At 47.7% G+C, this 21,276-nt stretch overlaps 1 protein-coding gene and 1 pseudogene across 3 annotated transcripts; one reads left to right on the top strand and one right to left on the bottom strand.

Moving 5' to 3' along the window:
* Positions 1 to 4,518: 4,518 nt before the first annotated feature.
* On the top strand, positions 4,519 to 4,624 carry LOC115837684 (annotated as a pseudogene).
* Positions 4,625 to 8,085: 3,461 nt separating this feature from the next.
* RIT1 (Ras like without CAAX 1) lies at positions 8,086 to 20,518 on the bottom strand. Of its 3 annotated transcripts, XM_030824259.1 has the most exons (7): positions 20,393 to 20,518; positions 19,832 to 19,980; positions 19,626 to 19,682; positions 14,225 to 14,298; positions 14,097 to 14,099; positions 13,805 to 13,996; positions 9,805 to 10,857 (listed from the first exon to the last, which is right to left on the bottom strand). In XM_030824259.1, exons 2-7 carry the CDS (start codon positions 19,935 to 19,937, stop codon positions 10,627 to 10,629), a joined length of 663 nt encoding a protein of 220 aa, XP_030680119.1. In that variant the 5' UTR covers positions 19,938 to 19,980; positions 20,393 to 20,518; the 3' UTR covers positions 9,805 to 10,626. The 3 variants fall into 3 exon arrangements, with proteins under 3 accessions (XP_012366948.1, XP_030680119.1, XP_030680120.1); XM_012511494.2 differs by lacking the exon at positions 14,097 to 14,099 and having other exon boundaries at positions 8,086 to 10,857; XM_030824260.1 differs by lacking the exon at positions 19,832 to 19,980.
* Positions 20,519 to 21,276: the final 758 nt, after the last annotated feature.

Below are 21,276 nucleotides of genomic sequence, written 5' to 3'. Positions count from 1 at the left end.
CACATCCCAGACGATGGACGGCCGGGCAGTGGCGCTCCTCACTTCCCAGATGACGGGCGGCAGGGCAGAGACACTCCTCACTTCTTACCAGACGGGGCAGCCGGGCAGAGGCGCTCCTCACTTCCCAGACGGGGCGGCCGGGCAGAGGCGCTCCTCACTTCCCACATGGGGCGGCCGGGCAGAGGCGCTCCTCACATCCCAGATGGGGTGGCCGGGCAGAGGGGCTCCTCAATTCCCAGACGGGGCGGCCAAGCAGAGACGCTCCTCAATTCCCAGATGGGGCGGCCGGGCAGAGGCGCTCCTCAATTCCCAGACGGGGCGGCCAAGCAGAGACGCTCCTCAATTCCCAGACGGGGAGGCCGGGCAGAGGCGCTCCTCACTTCCCAGATGGGGCAGCCAGGCAGAGGCTCTCCTCACATCCCAGACGATGGACGGCCGGGCAGTGGCGCTCCTCACTTCCCAGACGATGGGCGGCAGGGCAGAGACGCTCCTCACTTCTTACCAGACGGGGCAGCCGGGCAGAGGCGCTCCTCACTTCTTACCAGACGGGGCGGCCGGGCAGAGGCGCTCCTCACTTCTTCCCAGACGGGGCGGCCGGGCAGAGGTGCTCCTCACATCCCAGACAATGGGCAGCCGGGCAGGGGCACTCCTCACTTCTTCCCAGACGGGGCGGCCGGGCAGAGGCACTCCTCACTTCTTCCCAGATGGGGCGGCCGGGCAGAGGCGCCCCTCACTTCTTCACAGATGGGGCGGCCAGGCAGAGGCACTCCTCACTTCCCAGACGGGGCGGCCGGGCAGAGGTGCTCCTCACTTCCCAGATGGGGCGGCCGGGCAGAGGCACTCCTCACTTCTTCCCAGACGGGGCAGCCGGGCAGAGGTGCCCCTCACTTCTTCACAGACGGGGCGGCCAGGCAGAGGCGCTCCTCACTTCCCAGATGGGGCGGCTGGGCACAGACGCTCCTCACTTCTTCCCAGACGGGGCGGCCGGACAGTGGCGCTCCTCACTTCCCAGACGATGGGCGGCCGGGCGGAGGCGCTCCTCACTTCCCAGATGGGGCGGCCAAGCAGAGGTGCTCCTCACTTCTTCCCAGACGGGGCGGCCAGGCAGAGGCGCTCCTCACTTCTTCCCAGACGGGGCGGCCGGGCAGAGGCGCTCCTCACATCCCAAACGATGGGCGGCCAGGCAGAGGCGCTCCTCACTTCCCAGACGGTGGGCGGCCGGGCAGAGACACTCCTCACTTCTTCCCAGATGATGGGCGGCCTGGCAGAGACGCTCCTCACTTCTTCACAGACGGGGCGGCCGGGCAGAGACGCTCCTCACTTCTTCCCAGATGGGGCGGCCGGGCAGAGATGCTCCTCACTTCCCAGACGGGGGGGCCAGGCAGAGGTGCTCCTCACATCCCAAACGATGGGCGGCCAGGCAGAGGCGCTCCTCACTTCCCAGACGGTGGGCGGCCAGGCAGAGACACTCCTCACTTCTTCCCAGATGATGCGCGGCCTGGCAGAGACGCTCCTCACTTCTTCACAGACGGGGCGGCCGGGCAGAGACGCTCCTCACTTCTTCCCAGATGGGGCGGCCGGGCAGAGGCGCTCCTCACATCCCAGATGATGCTCGGCCGGGCAGAGGCGCTGCTGACTTCCCAGACGATGGGCGGCCTGGCAGAGGCGCTCCTCACTTCCCAGGCTATGGCTGTGCAGAGACGCTACTCACTTCCCAGACTATGGGCGGCCGGGCAGAGATGCTCCTCACTTCTTCCCAGACGGGGTGGCCGGGCAGAGACGTTCCTCACTTCTTCGCAGACGGGGCGGCCAGGCAGAGGCGCTCCACAGTTCCCAGACGATGGGCGGCCGGGTAGAGGCGCTCCTCACTTCCCAGATGATGGGCGGCCGGGCAGAGGCGCTCCTCACTTCCTAGACGGGGCGGCCGGGCAGAGACACTCCTCACTTCTTCCCAGATGGGGCAGCGGGGCAGAGATGCTCCTCACTTCTTCCCAGACGGGGTGGCCGGGCAGAGACGCTCGTCACTTCTTCCGAGACGGGGCGGCCGGGCTGAGGAGCTCCTCACTTCTTCCCAGACGGGGCGGTGGGGCAGAGGCCCTCCTCACTTCCCAGATGGGGCGGCCGGGCAGAGGTGCTCCTCAATTCCCAGACGGGGCAGCCAGGCAGAGGTGCTCCTCACTTCCCAGACGATGGGCGGCCAGGCAGAGACGCTCCTCACTTCTTCCCAGACGGGGCGGCCGGGCAGAGGCGCTCCTCACTTCCCAGACGATGGGCGGCCGGGCAGAGACGCTCCTCACTTCTTCCCAGACGGGGCGGCCGGGCAGAGGCGCTCCTCACTTCCCAGACGGGGCGGCCGGGAGAAGGCGCTCCTCACATCCCAGACGATGGGCGGCCAGGCAGTGGCGCTCCTCACATCCCAGACGATCGGCGGCCGGGCAGAAGCGCTCCTCACTTCCCAGATGGGGCGGTCGGGCAGAGGCGCTCCTCACTTCCCAGACGGGGCGGCCGGGCAGAGACGATCCTCACTTCTTCCCAGACAGAGACGCTCCTCACTTCCTAGACAGGGTGGCGGCCGGGCAGAGGCGCTCTTCACTTCCTAGATGGGGTGGCGGCGGGGCAGAGGCGGTCCTCACATCCCAGACGATGGGCGGCCAGGCAGAAATGCTCCTCACTTCCTAGACGGGGAGGCGGCTGGGCAGAGGCGCTCCTCACCTCCCAGACGGGGCGGCCAGGCAGAGGCGCTCCTCACATCCCAGACGATGGGCGGCCAGGTAGAGACGCTCCCCACCTCCCAGACGGGGCGGCGGCCCGGCAGAGGCTGCAATCACAGCACCCTGGGAGGCCAAGGCAGGTGGCTGGGAGTCGGAGGCTGCAGCCAGCCAGGACCACGCCACCACACTCCAGCCCGGGCAACACTGAGCACCGAGTGAGCAAGACTCCGCCTGCAGTCCCAGCCCCTCGGGAGGCCGAGGCCTGCAGACCACTCGAGGTCAGGAGCTGGTGACCAGCCTGGCCAACATGGCGAAACCGCGCCTCCAGCCAAAGGACGAAAACCAGGCAGGGGTGGTGTCGCGCGCCCGCAATCCCAGGCAGCCTGCAGGCTGAGGCAGGAGAATCACAGGAGCCGGAGGTAGGGAGTCTGCAGCGTGCCCACTCTACTCCAGCCCGGGCAACAGAGCGAAGAAAAGAAAGAAAGAAAGAGAGGGAGGGAGGGAGGGAAGGAAGGAAGGAAGGAAGGGAGGGAGGGAGGGAGGGAGGGAAGGAGGGAAGAAGGGAGGGAAGGAAGGAATTTAGTTATTGTTTACCAAGCAGTTGAAATTGCTATGTGTCCCTTACTCCTTCTCATTCTCCCACCATTCAGTCCAAATCTCTGTCAGGTTTTGCACATTAGAATTAGAGGTGCCCACTGAAAAGAACTGAGACTCTAAGAACTGTGAGCTTTTTAATTCACTGTTGAATTCCCAATGCCAACACATTGCTTGGCATGCAGTGGGTACCCAAGAAAGGCAGGCAGGCAGGGAACAAAATATTGTCTAGGAAGCAGACTTAAAGCAAACATGAAAATGCTGTCTCTTCTAACTACTTATTCTGAGTTGGAGTTTCAAAAGTAGTTTGGTATAATGATCGGTTTTGGTTTTGTCTTTTTTGATGATGGTGGTAGGTGTGTGTTAGTTGCAACTAGACCCATGTATTTCTCTTCAGGAGTCTAAGGACATGAAAGTTAAGAGTGTCCAGAATGTTTTGGGTGGGAATGCACAATTTACTTCTCTGGCTGACTAGATTGATGTGCATGCCTTCCTGGGCAGCAGAGATTTTATGTTGGATTGCAGTGTATTGAGCACTTGGACCCATCCTCATAAAAGCCATACATTTCTCTGCCTCTGCCGCCTCACCTGCACACTCCTCTGCCAGGAAACTAGGGAAAGCATTTTGTGGGAGATGTTTTGGATCTAAAGTTTTTCTTTTGGCTCAAAGCAAACTGCAATAAACTCTGGCAATAACCAGCTCCAGGAAGAGCAGGAAATGACACATGTCCCCACTGCAGCAGCTTTTGTTCAAAAAACTGAGTGACTTCATGATATGATCACGTGTGCTGTGGAATGTATGCACTGAATCAAAAGCTGCTCATCATGAGTTTTAAGCAAACATTATTAGATAAAGCTAAAACATTTCAGTAATTTTGTCTCAAGGCCAACTCATGGTTTTTTTTGTTTTTGAGACGGAGTCTCGCTCTGTCGTACTAGCTGGAGTGCTGTGGCGCAATCTTGGCTCACTGCAACCTCCACCTCCCAGGTTCAAGTGATTCTCCTGCCTCAGTCTCCCGAGTAGCTGGGATTACAGGCGCATACCACCATGCCTGGCAAATTTTTTTTGTATTTTTAGTAGAGACAGGGTTTCACCATGTTGGTCAGGCTGGTCTTGAATCCCTGACCTTGTTATCTGTCCACCTCAGCCTCCCAAAGTGCTGGGATTACAGGCGTGAGCCCTGTGCCCGGCATGTTTAAAAGTTGATTGGACAGCTTTGTACAGTGACAGGATTATAGCCAATGAGGCATGATTATTGCTAATTGAAAACTTTTCCCAATACCCTGGCATTGGCAATTTTTGAGAATCTCTATGGAGACTGAACTTAAAAAACAAAAGTTGATTGAAAAAAAAAATTTTTTTTTTTTTGAGACGGAGTCTTGCTGTCGCCCAGGCTGGAGTGCAGTGGCACGATCTTGGCTCACTGTGACCTCTGCCTCCTGGGTTCAAGTGATTCTCCTGCCTCAGTCTCTCGAGTAACTGGGATTACAGGCGCATGCCACCACACCTGGCTAATTTTGTATTTTTAGTAGAGACAGGGTTTCACCATGTTGGCCAGGCTGGTCTTGAACTCCTGACCATAAGTGATCCATCTGCCTCAGCCTCCCAAAGTGATGGGATTACAGGCGTGAGCCACCGCGCCTGGCAAGATTTCAAATTTCTGTACGAGTTTGGAAAAGGCATAACACTACCAATGACTTATTAGGAGTCTACTAAATTTACTAATTCCTTCCTTTTTGAATTCCTATAACATTTCCAGTTTGAAGCATGTGATTTATTACTTTAAGACTGATCTCTGGCTGTTTTATATATACAAATTTTATTTTATTTTATTTTATTTTTTTGAGACGGAGTCTCGCTCTGTTGCCCAGGCTGGAGTGCAGTGGTGTGATCTTGGCTCACAGCAAGCTCTGCCTCCCAGGTTCACGCCATTCTCCTGCCTCAGCCTCCCGAGTAGCTGGGACTACAGGCACCCGCCACCGCACCTGGCTAATTTTTTTGTATTTTTAGTTGAGATGGGTTTCACCGTGTTAGCCAGGATGGTCTCAATCTCCTGACCTCGTGATCCACCTACCTCAGTCTCCCAAAGTGCTGGGATTACAGGCGTGAGCCACTGCACCTGGCTATATATACAAATTTTATCTAAGCTCCAGAGCAGGGATAATATATATATATATATTTTGGTGTATATATATAATATACATGTAAATATATATATATAATATACATGTAAATATATATATAATATACATGTAAATATATACATATATATATACTTTTTTTTTTTTTAAATACAGAGTCTCACTGTTGCCCAGGCTGGAGTGCAGTGACACGATCCTGGCTCACTGTAACCTCCGCCTCCTGGGTTCAAGTGATTCTTGTGCCTCAGCCTCCAGAGTAGCTGGGATTACAGGTGTGGGCCACCACGCCTAGCTAATTTTTTTGTTTTGTTTTGTATTTCAGTACAGATGGGGTCTCACCATGTTTCTCAGCCTGGTCTCGAATTCCTAAGCTCAGGCAAACTGCCCACCTCCACCTCCCAAAGTGCTAGGATTACAGGCATGAGCCACTATGCCAGACCATATTCTATATTCCTCTGAATCCCTCACAGCTCTTTAAAACAGTGCTTAATACATGGAAGAGGCTTATAAATACTTCACCTGAAATTCCATTACTTATTCTAACAGAGGTTACGTTAGAAAATGGAATGCCATTAAATATGAGTAATTTAATCAAAAAAAATTTTTTTTTGAGATGGAGTCTTGCTCTGTTGACCAGGCGGGAGTGCAATGGCGCAATCTCGGCTCACCACAACCTCTGCCTCCAGGGTTCAAGCAATTCCAATTCTCTGCCTTAGCCTCCCGAGTAGCTGGGATTACAGGCACCCACCACCACGCCCGGCTAATTTTTGTATTTTTAGTAGAGATGGGGTTTCACCATCTTGGCCAGGCTGGTCTTGAACTCCTGACCTCGTGATCCATCTGTCTTGGCCTCTCAAAGTGCTGGGATTACAGGTGTGAGCCACCATGCCCGACCAGGGGAATGATTTTTTAAATCAAGTGAAAAAAAAAAAAAAGAGACAGAAAGAAAAATGGAATGCCACTCCTCCAGTACCTGTTTCTAGTGGACACTGACAGTTACTGACCATTCAAAAATGTTAAATAGGCAGGGTGCAGTGCTCACACCTCCAATCCCAGCACTTTGGGAGGCTGAGGCGGGCGGATCACTTGAGGCCAGGAGTTTGAGACCAGCCCAGCCAACATGGTGAAACCCTGTCTGTACTAAACATACAAAAAATTAGCCAGGCGTGGTGGTGCATGCTTGTAATCCCAGCTACTTGGGAGGCTGAGGCACAAAGATCACTTGAACCCGGGAGGCGGAGGCTGCACTGAGCTGAGATGGTGTCCCTGCACTCCAGCCTGGGTAAGAGTGAGACTCTGTTTCAAAAAAATAATAATAATAATGAAAACATAAAAATCCACTCCTGGGCCAGGTGAGGTGGCTCAGGCCTGTAATCCCAGCACTTTGGAAGGCTGAGGCAGGATCGCTTGAGGCCAGGAGTTCGAGACCTGCCTCTACAAAATATGTAAAAATTTGGCACGGCGTGGTGGCATGTGCCCGTAGTCCCAGCTACTGAAGAGGCTGAGGCAGGAGGATCACCTTAAACCCAGGAGTTCAAGGTTACAGTGAGCCAATGATCACACCACTGCACTCCAGCCTAGCACACAGAGGGAGACTGTCTTTTGGCCAAAGACAGGCCAGGTACAGTGACTCACACCTATAATCCCAGCACTTTGGGAGGCCGAGGTGGGTGGATCATTTGAGGTCAGGAGTTTGAGACCAGCCTGGCCAACATGACGAAACCATCTCTAATAAAAATACAAAAATTACCTGGTCGTGGTAGTGCACACCTGTAATCCCAGCTACTCAGGAGGCTGAGATGGGAGAATCACTTGAACCCGGGGGGCAGGGGCTGCAGTGAGCCCAGATCATACCCCTGCACTCCAGCCTGGGCAATAGAGTAAGACTCTGTCTCAAAACAAAAAAAATCTATTTGTTTAATGTCCAAACTAGGTCCTCTCTACCAACACTGGTGGCCATTTACAGTAATGGAGATTAAATGACCTTCAGGCAAAAAGTTATCATTCTTGGCCAGGCGTGGTGGCTCACGCCTGTAATCCCAGCACTTTGGGAGGCTGAGGCAGGCGGATCACAAGGTCAGGAGATCGAGACCATCCTGGCTAACACGGTGAAACCCCGTCTCTACTAAAAAATACAGAAAAATTAGCTGGGTGTGGTGGCGGGTGCCTGTAGTCCCAGCTACTCGGGAGGCTGAGGCAGGAGAATGGCGTGAACCCGGGAGGCGGAGCTTGCCGTGAGCCGAGATCGCGCCACTGCACTCCAGCCTGGGCGACAGAGTGAGAGCGGGACTCTGCCTCAAAAAAAAAAAAAAAAAAAATTATCGTTCTTTCACTTTTCATTTAGTGTATTTACTTATAACAACTTTAAGTAACCCTTGATCAGGTAGCAAATGTGCTGTCATTTTCCATATGTGTTTTTCCTGTCTCCTCCCAAGAGGTAATCTCTTCAAATGAAGGGGGTTCCATGGCATGCTCCCTAGCACTTGACATGGGTGTTTTGTTCATGGTGGGCACTCAAATTTTTTGAATTCATATTTTCCAGAATTATCACATCTCATGGTTATGTTTTTCTTAAAACAACTCTTTTGTGATGATTCCAAACTCTACCCACTGATAGGGAAGCAAAGGAAAGCCCAAGTTGTTTAAAAGTTTTGTATTGTCATACAAACTGTCTTCACATACAAGTGCATTAAAAAAATTTTCCCCCTCCTCCTCCCCAAACATCACAGTAGACCAATTCTTGCTAATATATGACAAAGTTAAAACATATGTCCCCTCTGAATTCTAAACAGCTAATTCTAGACACTAACATCTGGATCTTATAATTTACTGGTCTGGTATGGACATGAACAGTTCCAGTGCCTTTCAACTTATCCCTGAATTTTTCTCTTTTCAAAGTTCTAGGCAGTAATTTTAATGCCCTCAAATTAGATAAAGCTGATTACTTAGAGCTTATAAGTTAGCTACACTTTATGACACCAAGAATAGAGCTCTGACTTATGCATATCATACCTAGCACCACGAATAGAACTAATATTAATGGATGGACTAATACAAGGATCTAATATATGACAGTGATAGTCTTAAAAACACCAATTTGTTATTTTCCTTATATATAATCCAAATTCCTTTCTATCCTTCTGGCAATGTTTCTACTGCCTGACTACCTTAAATAATTATATAGTGTCAATTTCTTGCTTGGGCCAGGTGGTGGTTCATGCCTGTAATCCCAGCATATTGAGAGGAATGAATCCTAGGAGTTCGAGATCAGCCTGGGCAACATAGTGAAACCTCATCTCTATTAAAAAAAAAAAAAAATACATATATATATATATAGCTTAATGTTAATAACAATTCCCTAGGTCACTAGTAATAAGAAGCTATGGACTTTAAACTTAAAAGGTGCTAAACCAGTTTAAATGTAAAACATTCTCATAACAGAATTGCACTGTATTTCTTTTCTACGCTGATGCTCTTCCAAAGTGCTATAGTTCCTGTGAGATTTTTGTCCTGCACAGAATCAAATTCTAGGTCTTTCACTTTTGGATGGCTAAGTACCATAAAACATGATTTATTTGGTAACAAAAATGTTTCCAGGAGTTTAAAAAGGGACCATTACTCAGAGCTAAAAAAGTTCTAACAGTCACTTTTTAAAAAATCTAGTTTATCATTAGTTTATAAAAACACAACTCTGTCCTACTTCCTCTAATAAAAATGGAAAATATTAAGATGAGCTGTGTGCTTATAAAGAGGTGCTACACAAGTCATCTTACATTTCTAGTCGACACAAACATTGCTTCAGTGACATTTAATATTCAATACATGATGCATTACTCTTAGCATTTTTGCATTTACTCTCCACATGTAACAAGGTCAGATACCAAAACAGTCCTGATCTTAAAACAGACAACTCATTACCAATATTTAAAGCTGTTTCTTCCTAGGACTACAGTTCCTAAACTATGCACAGGGAGCAAAGTGGTATTCCCTTAGGATAAACTTGGTCAAGGCTCAGTTAACCCTGAGGTGAACTTAGCAAAGTCCTTGTAAAGAAATCTTCAGATAAGTAACTCCACCTATGTGAATTTTAAAGCTTTAAGACTGACCCATTAAACAGAAATAGCAGATTTTCTCAGAGCACTGAGTCTAGTGATTGTCCATGTCAAGGAGACACACACACAATTTTACCCACACCCGATGTCTCTTCTGTATGGAAAATGCAATCAGTGATGAAGGGCCGAAAAAACATCTTGCCAGCTGTAGCTCTTTCACAGAGCACAGAGTGGGAGGAAGCAATTAATATAAATGTGTTGGTGTGTGCATCTATGGGGAAAAAATAAACCTGTACAAGGCAATGGCTGATCCAACTATGAATTTTGATTAAACACGTTTAGTAATATAGTTATGATTCCCAAAATGTCTACCTTTGAAGGTAAAAAAAGAAAACCCTGAAATGAAGAGTAAAATAAGGTTCCCAGGAGAAACCTTCATCACATTTTATATGCTTCTGGCTGTTCTCACTTATCCCGGTGAATTTGGGCCACATGTGTACTTCTTAGAAAAGCAAAGCTTGTACTGAGAATACTTTTCTGAACCTACCTTTTTAAGTCCCTGCAAATATATAGCCCAACTTTCCCAAATCTCACCACTCCATAGTCTGCAACAGGTGCCAGCCCCACAGGTATCTGCTGAAATTTAGCACTGATCTCATTAGCCCCAATTTCCCTGCATGATTTTTGTTCGGTCTCTAGAAAGCATAGTGCGAATAGAAGAGACTGAGGTCTTTCTCTGGGATAGTCCCAGGAAATTGAAATTGAAGGATAATGTGGAGTGCAGAGCCAAAAACTTCCCTTGTGAACTTAGTCAAACACACATGGTATACATATTCTCCTGGGTATAAACAATTTTACATTAATTAATTAATAGCGCAACAGAACCCAAAACATTGGTAGATCAAATTCTAATGTGACAATTTAAAAGCAGACAGTGCTCCACTGGGTTAATAAATCATACTTAACTAACAGACAATACTTTAAATACCACATCATTAAAAACTCCTAGTAGGCATGTCCCTTTTATCAGTTAGGAGAAAGAGCAAGCACCATGCTCAGTACTGCAGGTTACTGGACTGCTTTGATACAGCACTGCAGTTCACAGATAAACACTTCACATCTTCTCTTCAAGTTACTGAATCTTTCTTCTTCCGGAATGGTGATTTTAGCCTCTTCCATACACTGTTTTTGGGCTTAGATTTTTTCTCCATGGCCAGTACTGCCTCCTTTTCTTTCCTACGTATCTCCCGTACAAGGGCATGGAAAACATCATCAATATAGTAGCGGTATGCAGCAGATGTCTCAAAAAAGGGACAGCTGAATTCTCGGGCCAAGGCCAATCCTTCTTCCTTGGTGACCTTTAAAGGCAAAATGTGAGAAAAAGTAACGGTGAAAAACAATTAAATTGTCCAAAAACCTGAATGCACCACCACCTTAACACAAAGAAAGCTTCTCAACTCTGGAGGTGTTCAAGCATATAGCACTAATTTTTGTAATTTTAGCAGGCTAGATTACTTCTAAGGTTTCTTCTTCTGCCTTCAAATGATACGATTCTATTTCTAGTCTACTTTTTTTTTTGAGACAGAGTTTCGTTCTTGTTGCCCAGATTGGAGTGCAATGGTGTGATCGTGGCTCACCACAACCTCGGCCTCCCGGGTTCAAGTGATTCTCCTGCCTCAGCCTCCTGAGATTACAGGCTTGTGCCACCACACCTGGCTAATTTTGTATTTTTAGTAGAGACGGGGTTTCTCCATGTTGGTCAGGCTGGTTGTGAACTCCTGACCTCAGGCGATCTGCCCACTTCGGCCTCCCACTGGGATCATAGGCGTGGGCCACCGCGCCTGGTCTCTAGTCTATGTTTAAGATACTTTTTGGAACAGGGAATAGTTATAGATATCAAATACACAATCTTAATTTTCCCCATACTTTTTTTTTAAAGAAAGATAAATATGCTGGGCTTGGTGGCTCACACCTGTAATTCCAGAACTTTGGGAGGCTGAGGTGGGGAGGATTGCTTGAGCCCAGGAGTTTGAGACCAACTGGGCAATATGGTGAGACCCTATTTTTACAAAATTTGTAAAAATTTAGCTGGGCTGGGCACGGTGGCTCACACCTGTAATCCCAACACTTTGGGAGGCTGAGGCAGGTGGATCACTTGAGGTCTGGGGTTCAAGACCAGCCTTGTCTACATGGCAAAACCCTGTCTCCACTAAAAAAAAACTAGCTGGGCATGGTGTTGGGCACCTGTAATCCCAGTTACTCATGAGGCTGAAGCAGGAGAATCGCTTAAACCTGGGAGGCGGAGGTTACAGTGAGCCAAGACCGCGGCACTGCGCTCCAGGTGTCGCACTCCAGCCTGGGCGACAGAGCCAGACTCCGTCTCAAAAAAAAAAAAAAAAAATTAGTTGGATGTGGTGGTATACACCTGTGTTCCCAGCTACTCAGGAGGCTGAGGTAAGAGGATCGCTTGAGCCCAGGAGGTCAAGCCTGCAGTAAGCCATGTTTGCGCCACTGCACTCCAGCCTCAGTGACAGAGCAAGACCCTGTCTCAAGAAAAAAAAAGTTGGGTGTGGTGGCTCACGCCTGTAATCCCAGCACTTTGGGAGGCTGAAGCAGGTAGGCAGATCACCTGAGGTCAGGAGTTTGAGACCAGCCTGGCCAACATGGTGAAACCCCATCTCTACTAAAATAGAAAAATTAGCTGGATGTGGTGGCAGGCACATGTAATCCTAGCTACTCAGGAGGCTGAGGCAGGAGAATTGCTTGAACTCAGGAGTCAGAGAGGTTGCAATGAGCCTAGATTGCGCCACTGCACTCCAGCCTGGGTAACAGAATGAGACTCCGTCTCAAAACAACAAAATTAAAATAAAAATTAAGAAAAAAAAGAAAGCTGGGCGAATCCCAGCACTTTGGGAGGCCGAGGTGGGCAGATCATGAGGTCAGGAGTTTGAGATCAGCCTGACCAACACGGTGAAACCCCGTCTCTACTTAAAAATACAACAATTAGGCCGGGCGCGGTGGCTCATGCCTGTAATCCCAGCACTTTGGGAGGCTGAGGCAGGCGGATCATGAGGTCAGGAGACTGAGACCATCCTGGCTAACACGGTGAAACCCCATCTCACTAAAAATACAAAAAATTAGCCAGGCATGGTGGCGGGCACCTGTAGTCCCAGCTACTCAGGAGGCTGAGGCAGGAGAATGGCATGAACCTGGGAGGCGGAGCTTGCAATGAGCAGAGATTGCACCACTGCACTACAGCCTGGGTGACAGAGCAAGATTCTGTCTCAAAAAAAAAAAAAAATTAGCTGGGCATGGTGGCATGCACCTGTAATCCCAGCTACTCAGGAGGCTAAGGCAGGAGACTCGCTTGAACCCAGGAGGAGGAGGTTGCAGTGAGCCGAGATTGCGCCACTGCACTCCAGCCTAGGCAACAGAGTGAGACTCCGTCTCAAAAAAAAAAAAAGAAAAAGAAACACAAAGGAAGGAAGGGAAAGAGATATATGCTTACACTAAAATATTGAAAACTATTAGGAGCCCATAATTGATACATCTAATTATGGATATGCCATAATTTCTACTTTTGGACAGTTACACTGTTTCTCATTTTCTGCTACCATAAATAGCCTTGCAATGAACATGTTATATATAAATCCCTAAAAATTTTTTCCAATGGAGATTAACAGAGAAGCATTATGAATTTGACTACTATCAAACTACTTCCAGCCAGGTGCGGTGGCTCACACTTGTAATCCCAACACTTTGGGAGGCCAAGGCAGGAGGATCACTTGAGTCCAGGTGTTCAAGATCAGCCTGGGCAACATAGTGAGATCCTGTCTCCACAAAAAGTAAAAACAATTAGCCGGGAGTGGTGGCACACGCCTGTGGTCCTAGCTACCCTCAAAGCTGAACTGGGATGATTGCCTGAGCTGGGGAGGTAGAGGCTGCAGTGAGCTGTAGCCCCAACCTCACTGCAACCTCCACCTCCCCAGGTCAAGGGATCCTCCCACCTCAGCCTCCCAACTAACTGGGACCACATGTGCATGCACCACTATGCCCAGCTATGTTTTTTTCTATTTTTTGTAGAGATGGGGTTTCGCCATGTTGCTCAGGCTGGTCTCAAACTCCTGACCTTAAGCAACCTGCCCACCTTGGCCCCACAAAGTGCTGGTGTGAGCCACCTCACCCAGCCTGATTTTCTATTTTAAGGCAAAAAAATCTGTAAGCCAAGCTAAGAATCTGTGAGCCAAGAAACAAAAATGACTAATTGTATAAGATTATAGACAGTATTTTCTTCTCTATCCTCACCTGTCTTAGCTGTTTGAGGTCTGACTTGTTTCCCACAAGAACCACGGGTGTATCATCAGTACGTCGGACTCGATAAATAAGCTGTTTAAACTCACGAACTTCATGGAAACTTCGACGATCCGTGATAGAGTAACAGATGATAAACCCTTCTCCTGCCCTCATATACTGGTCCCGCATGGCTGTAAACTCTGCCTAGAGGGAAAAAAGGGTCATTATGTATTGACGGAATCTGGCGCAACTACACACACAATTAGCTATTTCTTTCAGATTAAAGAAAATGCATGTTGATTACCTGCTATCCTGAGTCAGAGTGCATGAAAAATTAAGAGAGATAAACTAGTGATCTTCTCTGCGTAGGCCTTCCCCTCCCCTTTGCTAGAGTAAAAAAGCCTTTACTCATAACATTCTGGGATTTAATACCTGTCCAGCTGTATCCAAAATGTCCAGATTGGCAGGCTCATCATCAATACGGATCCTGATCTTATAAGCATCTTCTACAGGAGGGAAGAAAGGTGTACTATAAAGTCATAAATGCAGGAAGAAATGCCTATTTAAAACTCGTCTTACAGAGTAGTACATTGTATCCAAATTCATTAAATGCCCACATTTTCTCAGGAAGCATGCTAAATCCACTGAGATACATAAACTAAGTCTTCAACTGAAGTCTTTTTTTCCACATAGGTGATGATGTAGTTTATTCATAGCTGAAGATTTCACCTACAATTCTAAGCTAAAAAAGGATTCTGAGAAGATGTCTTTCTTAAAAAAATTAGGCCAGCTGGGCACAGTGGTGACTGCCTATAATCCCAGCTACCTGGGAGACTGAGACAGGAGTATTGTTTGAGCCCAGGAGTTCAAGACCAGCCTGGGCAACACAGAAAGAGATCATCTTTTTTTTTCTATTGAGACAGGGTCTCACTGTCACCCAGGCTGGAGTGCAGTGGTGCGATCTCGGTTCACTGTAGCCTTGACTTCCCAGGCTCGAGTGATTCTCCCACCTCGGCCTCCCAAGTAGCTGGAACTACAGGCGTGCGACCACCATGTCTGGCTAATTTTTTGTATTTTTGGTAGACATAGGGTTTTGCAATGTTGTCCAGGCTAGTCTTGAACTCCTGGGTTGAAACAATCCTCCTTCCTTGGCCTCCCAAAGTGCTGATATTACAGGTGTGGGCCACTGCACCCAGCCGAGACCCCATCTCTTAGGGGGAAAAAAAAATTAGGCCTGAAAAGTAACTTTACCATTTATTAAATAGTTATTATCTACCAGACATTATACTAAGTAACTTTATATGTATTAATTCTTCAATAATCACAATAATCCAATGAAGTAGGCATTATTACCTCCATTTTACAGCTAAAGAAAATTCAACTCGAAAATACTAATGTCTTCTCTAAATCACAGTTAATTAGTGACAGAATGAGGATTAAAACCCAAGATTGCTGAACTGAAAAGCATTATTAACTATGTGTTATACTTCCTCCTCATTACTACAAAAAAGGAAAAAAATACATAATTCGCTTTTTTTTTTTTTTTTTTTTTTTGAGACAGGGTCTCACTCCATCACCCAGACTGGAGTGCAGTGGCATGATCTCGGCTCACCACAACTTCTGCCTCCCAGGCTCAAGGGATTCTCCTGCCTCAGCCTCCTGAGTAGCTGGGATTACAGGCACATGCCACTACTGCCTGGCTAATTTTTGCATTTTTAGTATAGACGGGGTTTCACCATGTTGGCCAGGCTGGTCTTGAACGCCTGACCTCAAATGATCCACCTGCCTCAGCCTCCCAAAGTGTTGGGATTACAGGCGTGAGCCACCGCACACGGTCTAATTGGCTATTTTCTAAATAATCCACAGTTTCGCAATTTCTGTTTTCTGAAAGCAAATTTCTTTATGCATATTACTATAGTAACCTTGGAAAATATAGAAAACTAAAAAGAGAAAAAAAACCACTCAATATTTCATTCACTTAACAACTGCTGCTTACATCTCGATGTATTTCCTTTTAACATTTTTTCTGGAATTCCTGCTTCTGACTCTTCCTCAAAGATGAAGAGCTCATTAAATCAATGCTTCTCAATTATTCATTAGGATTAGTGAGTTGTGAAATCTACTTAATGAGCCGGGACCAGCATTAAAATACACAAGCAGAAACCTAAATAAAAATAGAAAATACCAGGCCGGGTGCAGTGGTTCACGCTTGTAATCCCAGCACTATGGGAGGCTGAGGCGGGTGGATCACCTGAGGTCAGGAGTTCAAGACCAGCCTGGCCAATGTGGTGAAACCCCACCTCTACTAAAAATACAAAAATTATCTGGATGTGGTCACAGGCGCCTGTAATCCCAGCTACTTGGGAGGCTGAGGCAGGAGAATCGCTTGAACTCGGAGGCGGAGGTTGCAGTGAGCCAAGATTGTGCCACTGGACTCCAGCCTGGGCAACAAGAGAGAAATTCTCCATCTCAGGAAAAAAAAAAAAAAAAAGGAAAGAAAATACCAGAGTAGGTGAGGTACAGTGGCTCTCACGCCTGTAATCTCAGTGCTTTGGGAGGTCCAGGTGGGAGGATCACTTGAGCTCAGGAGTTTGAGACCAGCCTGGGCAACAGAGCGAGACCTCATCTCTACTAAAAAACCAAAAATATTAGCTGGGCTTAGTGGCCTACGCCTGCAGTCCCAGGTATTTGGTAGGGTGAGGCGGGAGGAGCACTTGAACCCAGGAGGTCCAGGCTGCAGTGAGCCAAGATCACAACACTGCACTCCAGCCTGGGCAACAGAGTGAGACCCTGTCTCAAAAAAAAAAAAAAAGAAAAAAAGAAAAAAGAAAATATCAGAGTGCATCAGATGTAGTGAGGTAAAGTTTCATAATATTTTAGCTACACATACACATGTGCTTGTGTATATAATTTATATATACATATGCACACATTCATATGCTTTTTTTTTTTTTTTTTTTTCTTTTGAGGCAAAGTCTCACTCTGTCGCTCAGGCCGGAGTGCAGTGGTACAATCTCGGCTCACTGCAACCTCTGCCTCCTGGGTTCAAGGAATTCTCCCACTTCAGCTTCCTGAGTAGCTGGGATTACAGACATGCAGCAGTAACATGCCCAGCTAATTTTTGTATTTTCAGTAGAGATGGGGTTTTACCATGTTGGCCAGGCTGGTCTTGAACTCCTGACCTCAGGTGCCTTGGCCTCCTGAAGTGCTTCGATTATAGGATTACAGGCTCAGGATTACAGGCATAAGCCTCCGCACCCGGCCTTGTGTGCTTTTTTATCTCTACCAGTTACAATGTAAAGTTTTTCTGAGTTTACAGCCAGAGCTTGAAACCAAATGCACTAAATTATAAACTCAAGAACAGAAACCTCATCTTTTTGATCACCACTGTACCCTGAGCAGGGCTTGGCACATAATAGAAAATCAGGAGACATAGTATTTGCTGTTGAATCAGATAATATTGCCAGGAGAGTAGTTAACTGGAGGAAAATTGATTAAAACAGATAACTCTTACAGGAGACAAGTATTTGAGGTTTACTTTAAAGAAAGGAAAAGATGCGGCCGGGTGTGGTGGCTCACGCCTGTAATCCCAACACTTTGGGAGGCCGAGGCAGGCGGATCATGAGGTCAGGAGATCGAGACCATCCTGGCTAACACAGTGAAACTCTGTCTCTACTAAAACTACAAAAAATTAGCCGGGCATGGTGGTGGGCGCCTGTAGTCCCAGCTACTCAGGAGGCTGAGGCAGGAGAATGGCGTGAACCTGGGAGGCGGAGCTTGCAGTGAGCTGAGATTGTGCCACTGCACTCCAGCCTGGGTGACAGAGTGAGACTCTGTCTCAAAAAAAAAAGAAAAGAAAAGATGCTTCTGGAGTTCTCAAGTAAATATGCGTAAGCCCCAAATTCATTTTATTCCTAGAACTCCCACCATAATTTGAATCTCTGAACAATGTTTTTTTTTTTTTTAATTTTTTTGAGACAAAGTCTTGCTCTTATCCCCCAAGGCTGGAGTGTGATGGCACTATCTCGGCTCACTGCAACCTCCGCCTCCCAGGTTCAAGCAATTCTCCTGCCTCAGCCCCCGCAGTAGCTGGGATTACAGGCACCCACCAACATGCCTGGCTAGTTTTGGTATTTTTAGTAGAGATGGGGTTTCACCATGTTGGCCAGGCTGGTCTCCAACTCCTGACCTCAGGTGATCCACCCGCCTCGACCTCCCAAAGTGCTGGGATTATAGGCATGAGCCACCACGCCTGGTCTGAATCTCTGAACAATGTTCTAAATTTGATATAGTACATGAAAAAGTCAAGACTTTTTCTATTTTTCCTATCCCTGGAATCATCTGCTGTATGAAATGACCATACCAAAGCTGGGCCACCACAAAACATGACTGGCTTTGTGGGAAACAGAGCAGCAGAGGCCTGACCCAATGGAAACCCTTCCTAGAGAACTAGGATCATGGCAGAGAGTGTCACATACTGAAAATAACAAGGTCAGGTGCAGTGGCTCATGCCTGTAATCCTAGCACTTTGGGAGTCCGAGGTGGGCAGATGACGAGGTCAGGAGATCGAGACCATCCTGGCTAACACGGTGAAATCCCATCTCTACTAAAAATACAAAAAAAAAAATTAACTGGGCGTGGTGGCGGGCGCTTGTAGTCCCAGATACTCGGGAGGCTGAGGCAGAAGAACAGCATGAACCTGGAAGGTGGAGCTTGTATTGAGCCAAGATCGTGCCACTGCACTCCAGCCTGGGCAACAGGGTGAGACACCGTCTCCAAAAAAAAAAAAAGAAAATAATAGTACAGCTGACTTTCTGTGCCCTCTCCCATTCCCACATCCATTTTTCTTTAATATTAGGATATAAATCCATAGATTCAAACCTGCTTCCTTATGGTTTAGGAATGACAGTAATGTTCTTAGTCTTTGTAGAGACTAGCAATTAAAAAATCAGAAAGTCAATGCAAGTAAAATGACTTTTTTACTCTACTAGCTTTCTGCAACAAGAGTTAAGGACCGTAAAAGACATCGGAGGGCTGGGCACGGTGGCTCACGCCTATAATCCCAGTACTTTGGGAGGCCCAGTACTTTGGGTGGATGGATTACTTGAGGTCAGGAGTTTGAGACCAGCCTGGCCAACATAGTGAAATCCCATCTCTACTAAAAATACAAAAATTAGCCGGGTGTGGTGGCAGACGCCTGTAATCCCAGCTACTCAGGAGGCTGAGGCAGGAGAATTGCTTGAACCCAGGAGGTGGAGGTTGCAGTGACCGGAGATCGCACCATTGCACTCCAGCCTGGGAGACAGTGCGAGACTCCATCTCAAAAAAAAAAAAGACAGACATGGGAAAAGACATTACTATGTAATGAACTTAAGGTATAAGGAAGTAAATGAAGAGCTCCAAGTGCAAGATGTCCAGGCTTGGCATGTCTGGGTTGTAAGAGTTCAGCAGCCTAGCTCTACTTGTTTTTCTGCTTCCTTTTGTGGAAGTTCAAACCAGCTGACTCACAATTACAGAGCGAGTCTCAAGTCATACCCTTAGAGAAGTGACAGCAAGAAAAGGCTTCGTTAAGTGGCCTGTATACAACCATAAAAAAATACAACAAAGAGAGTTGTCCCATTAATGTTCAGTAAGAGACAAAGACTAAAGATGGCTTATGACATCTGAAAAAAAAAAGAAATATTCAGTTGCTTAACAATTGCTGATACCCTTGTTTCTAAATAAATCTGAATTAGACTCCAAAAAAGGCTCAAAATATAAATAGAAACCACTGATATTCATTAAGATATTTTTATGGGGTATATTTGGAAACATAAGTGATGATCTGGCTTACCAATGGTGGGATCATGATCTTCTGGGAATCGGTGGCTGATGAACTGCATGGTCATGGCTTCAAAAGAAGAAATAAAAGTCAAATCCTCACAAAGGTGACCCACAGAGAGAATTTTAAGTATTAACATTGCAAGATAGCAAGTATCCCATCTGGTCATTTAAGTACTTTTCATCCATGCTTCCTGTCAAATGGAAAATGTTACCTACCACTCTTCCCTACACCACCAGCACCCAGCATCACTAGTTTGTACTCCCGTGAGAGCCCAGCGGGGCTGCTACAGCAGCTACCAACTGGGCGAGTTCCAGAATCCATTGTCCTCTTGGGGCCTTCCTGGGCTGCCCCGAGGAAAAGCCACCTAGAAAAGGAGGAGGAAATGCTTAATCCAGGATGGAGACACCACGGCGACAGCCCTCAAGCCAGTGCCTTGCCTTTCCATACATACTCTGGCCTTTCCCTCTTGCTCACCACTGCACCCTTTCTGGTGGTCCTAAGAAACCCCCCACATCTTCACCCTCCCTCCTAGACAGTTTAGTCACATGACACATCACAGGTTTTACTTTTTCCAAAGAGAAAAATAAAAAAATACAAATACATTTAGGTCCCGGCACAGTAAGGACAAGGAGAAAGTTTTGGGAAGAAACGGATGCGGCCCCTTAGGCCGCAAGGGTCCTCTCACGTCTGCGGTACCCGGGGGTTCCGCCCCCTCCCCATTCTCCTCCGAACCCCCTCCCCACCCCCAGCTGCTCCTCCGCCGCCAGATTCCCCACCTCTCTGCCTCACAAGCCGACGCCCTGCTGCTCCTACTGGTCAGTGGGGGCTGGAACACCACAGCCGGTCGGGTCACGCACTTCGTCTTCCTTCACTCGCAGAGGCTCCGGCACTGACCTGTGACCCCTCCCGCAGCTGGGTAAGATGGCGCCACCGGCACCCTAGTCGCGGAAGGAGGGGCGGGGCCACTCAGTGACGCCCACAGCCTGCCCCGCCCTCTTCCCTCCCCCCCCAGGTCCCTAAAACCCAGTTCCGGGACTCACCGCTGAAGGCCCTCTGGTCACCTACCCAACGTAGGGTGTATGCACTCACAGATTAGGGTATTTAATCACGAGTAGAAAGTAAATTCTTTACACAAAAGGGAAGGGAGTACGTGGTAAGAGATATGCAGGGACACTTAACAACTTACCGAGGGTTGTTTGCTGCTTGTGGGAAAAAAAAAACAAACCGAAACTAATTTGACCCAATGTAATGAGAGGGAGGACAGGGGCACCCCCCAAATCCTCCTAAAACACAGGCTTTCAGTCAAGTCTACCGCGGATGACTGCTTCACAGGAGAAAAATGACTTTCCTAAAGGAGCGGCCACAATGACTTTGGTATTGAAACCTGGATTCATTCTCAGAAACCAGATGTTCACAACAGTCCCTAATCAGAGTTCTGTATGTATTTTCAACACGTATAAGACACACAAAAATTTGTTTTAAATAAATGTACCACACTCTGGCAGGAAAGAGAGCTTTGAGTTAACAGCGGACTTGAGTTAAACACAGAACTGAAGCGAAGCCACTATAACCACATTCCCTTCAATTTAGGTAGCACAAGTGCTAGAAGAAACTGACACTGGAAAATTGTTTCTCATGCAGCTCTGCCTACCACTGTTCT

The sequence above is a fragment of the Nomascus leucogenys genome, chromosome 12, assembly GCF_006542625.1.
Source record: "Nomascus leucogenys isolate Asia chromosome 12, Asia_NLE_v1, whole genome shotgun sequence".
NCBI lineage: Eukaryota > Metazoa > Chordata > Mammalia > Primates > Hylobatidae > Nomascus > Nomascus leucogenys.
This window is presented reverse-complemented; position numbering and strand designations above follow the sequence as displayed.

Coding starts and splice junctions, on each gene's coding strand:
- RIT1 (XM_030824259.1), bottom strand. CDS start 19,937: ATGGATTCTGGAACTCGCCCAGTTGGTAGCTGCTGTAGCAGCCCCGCT. Junction 19,683..19,831: donor TGGTGGTGTAGGGAAGAGTG/GTAGGTAACATT, acceptor CTTCTTTTGAAG/CCATGACCATGCAGTTCATC. Junction 10,858..13,804: donor ACCTCAAACAGCTAAGACAG/GTGAGGATAGAG, acceptor TTGCCTTTAAAG/GTCACCAAGGAAGAAGGATT.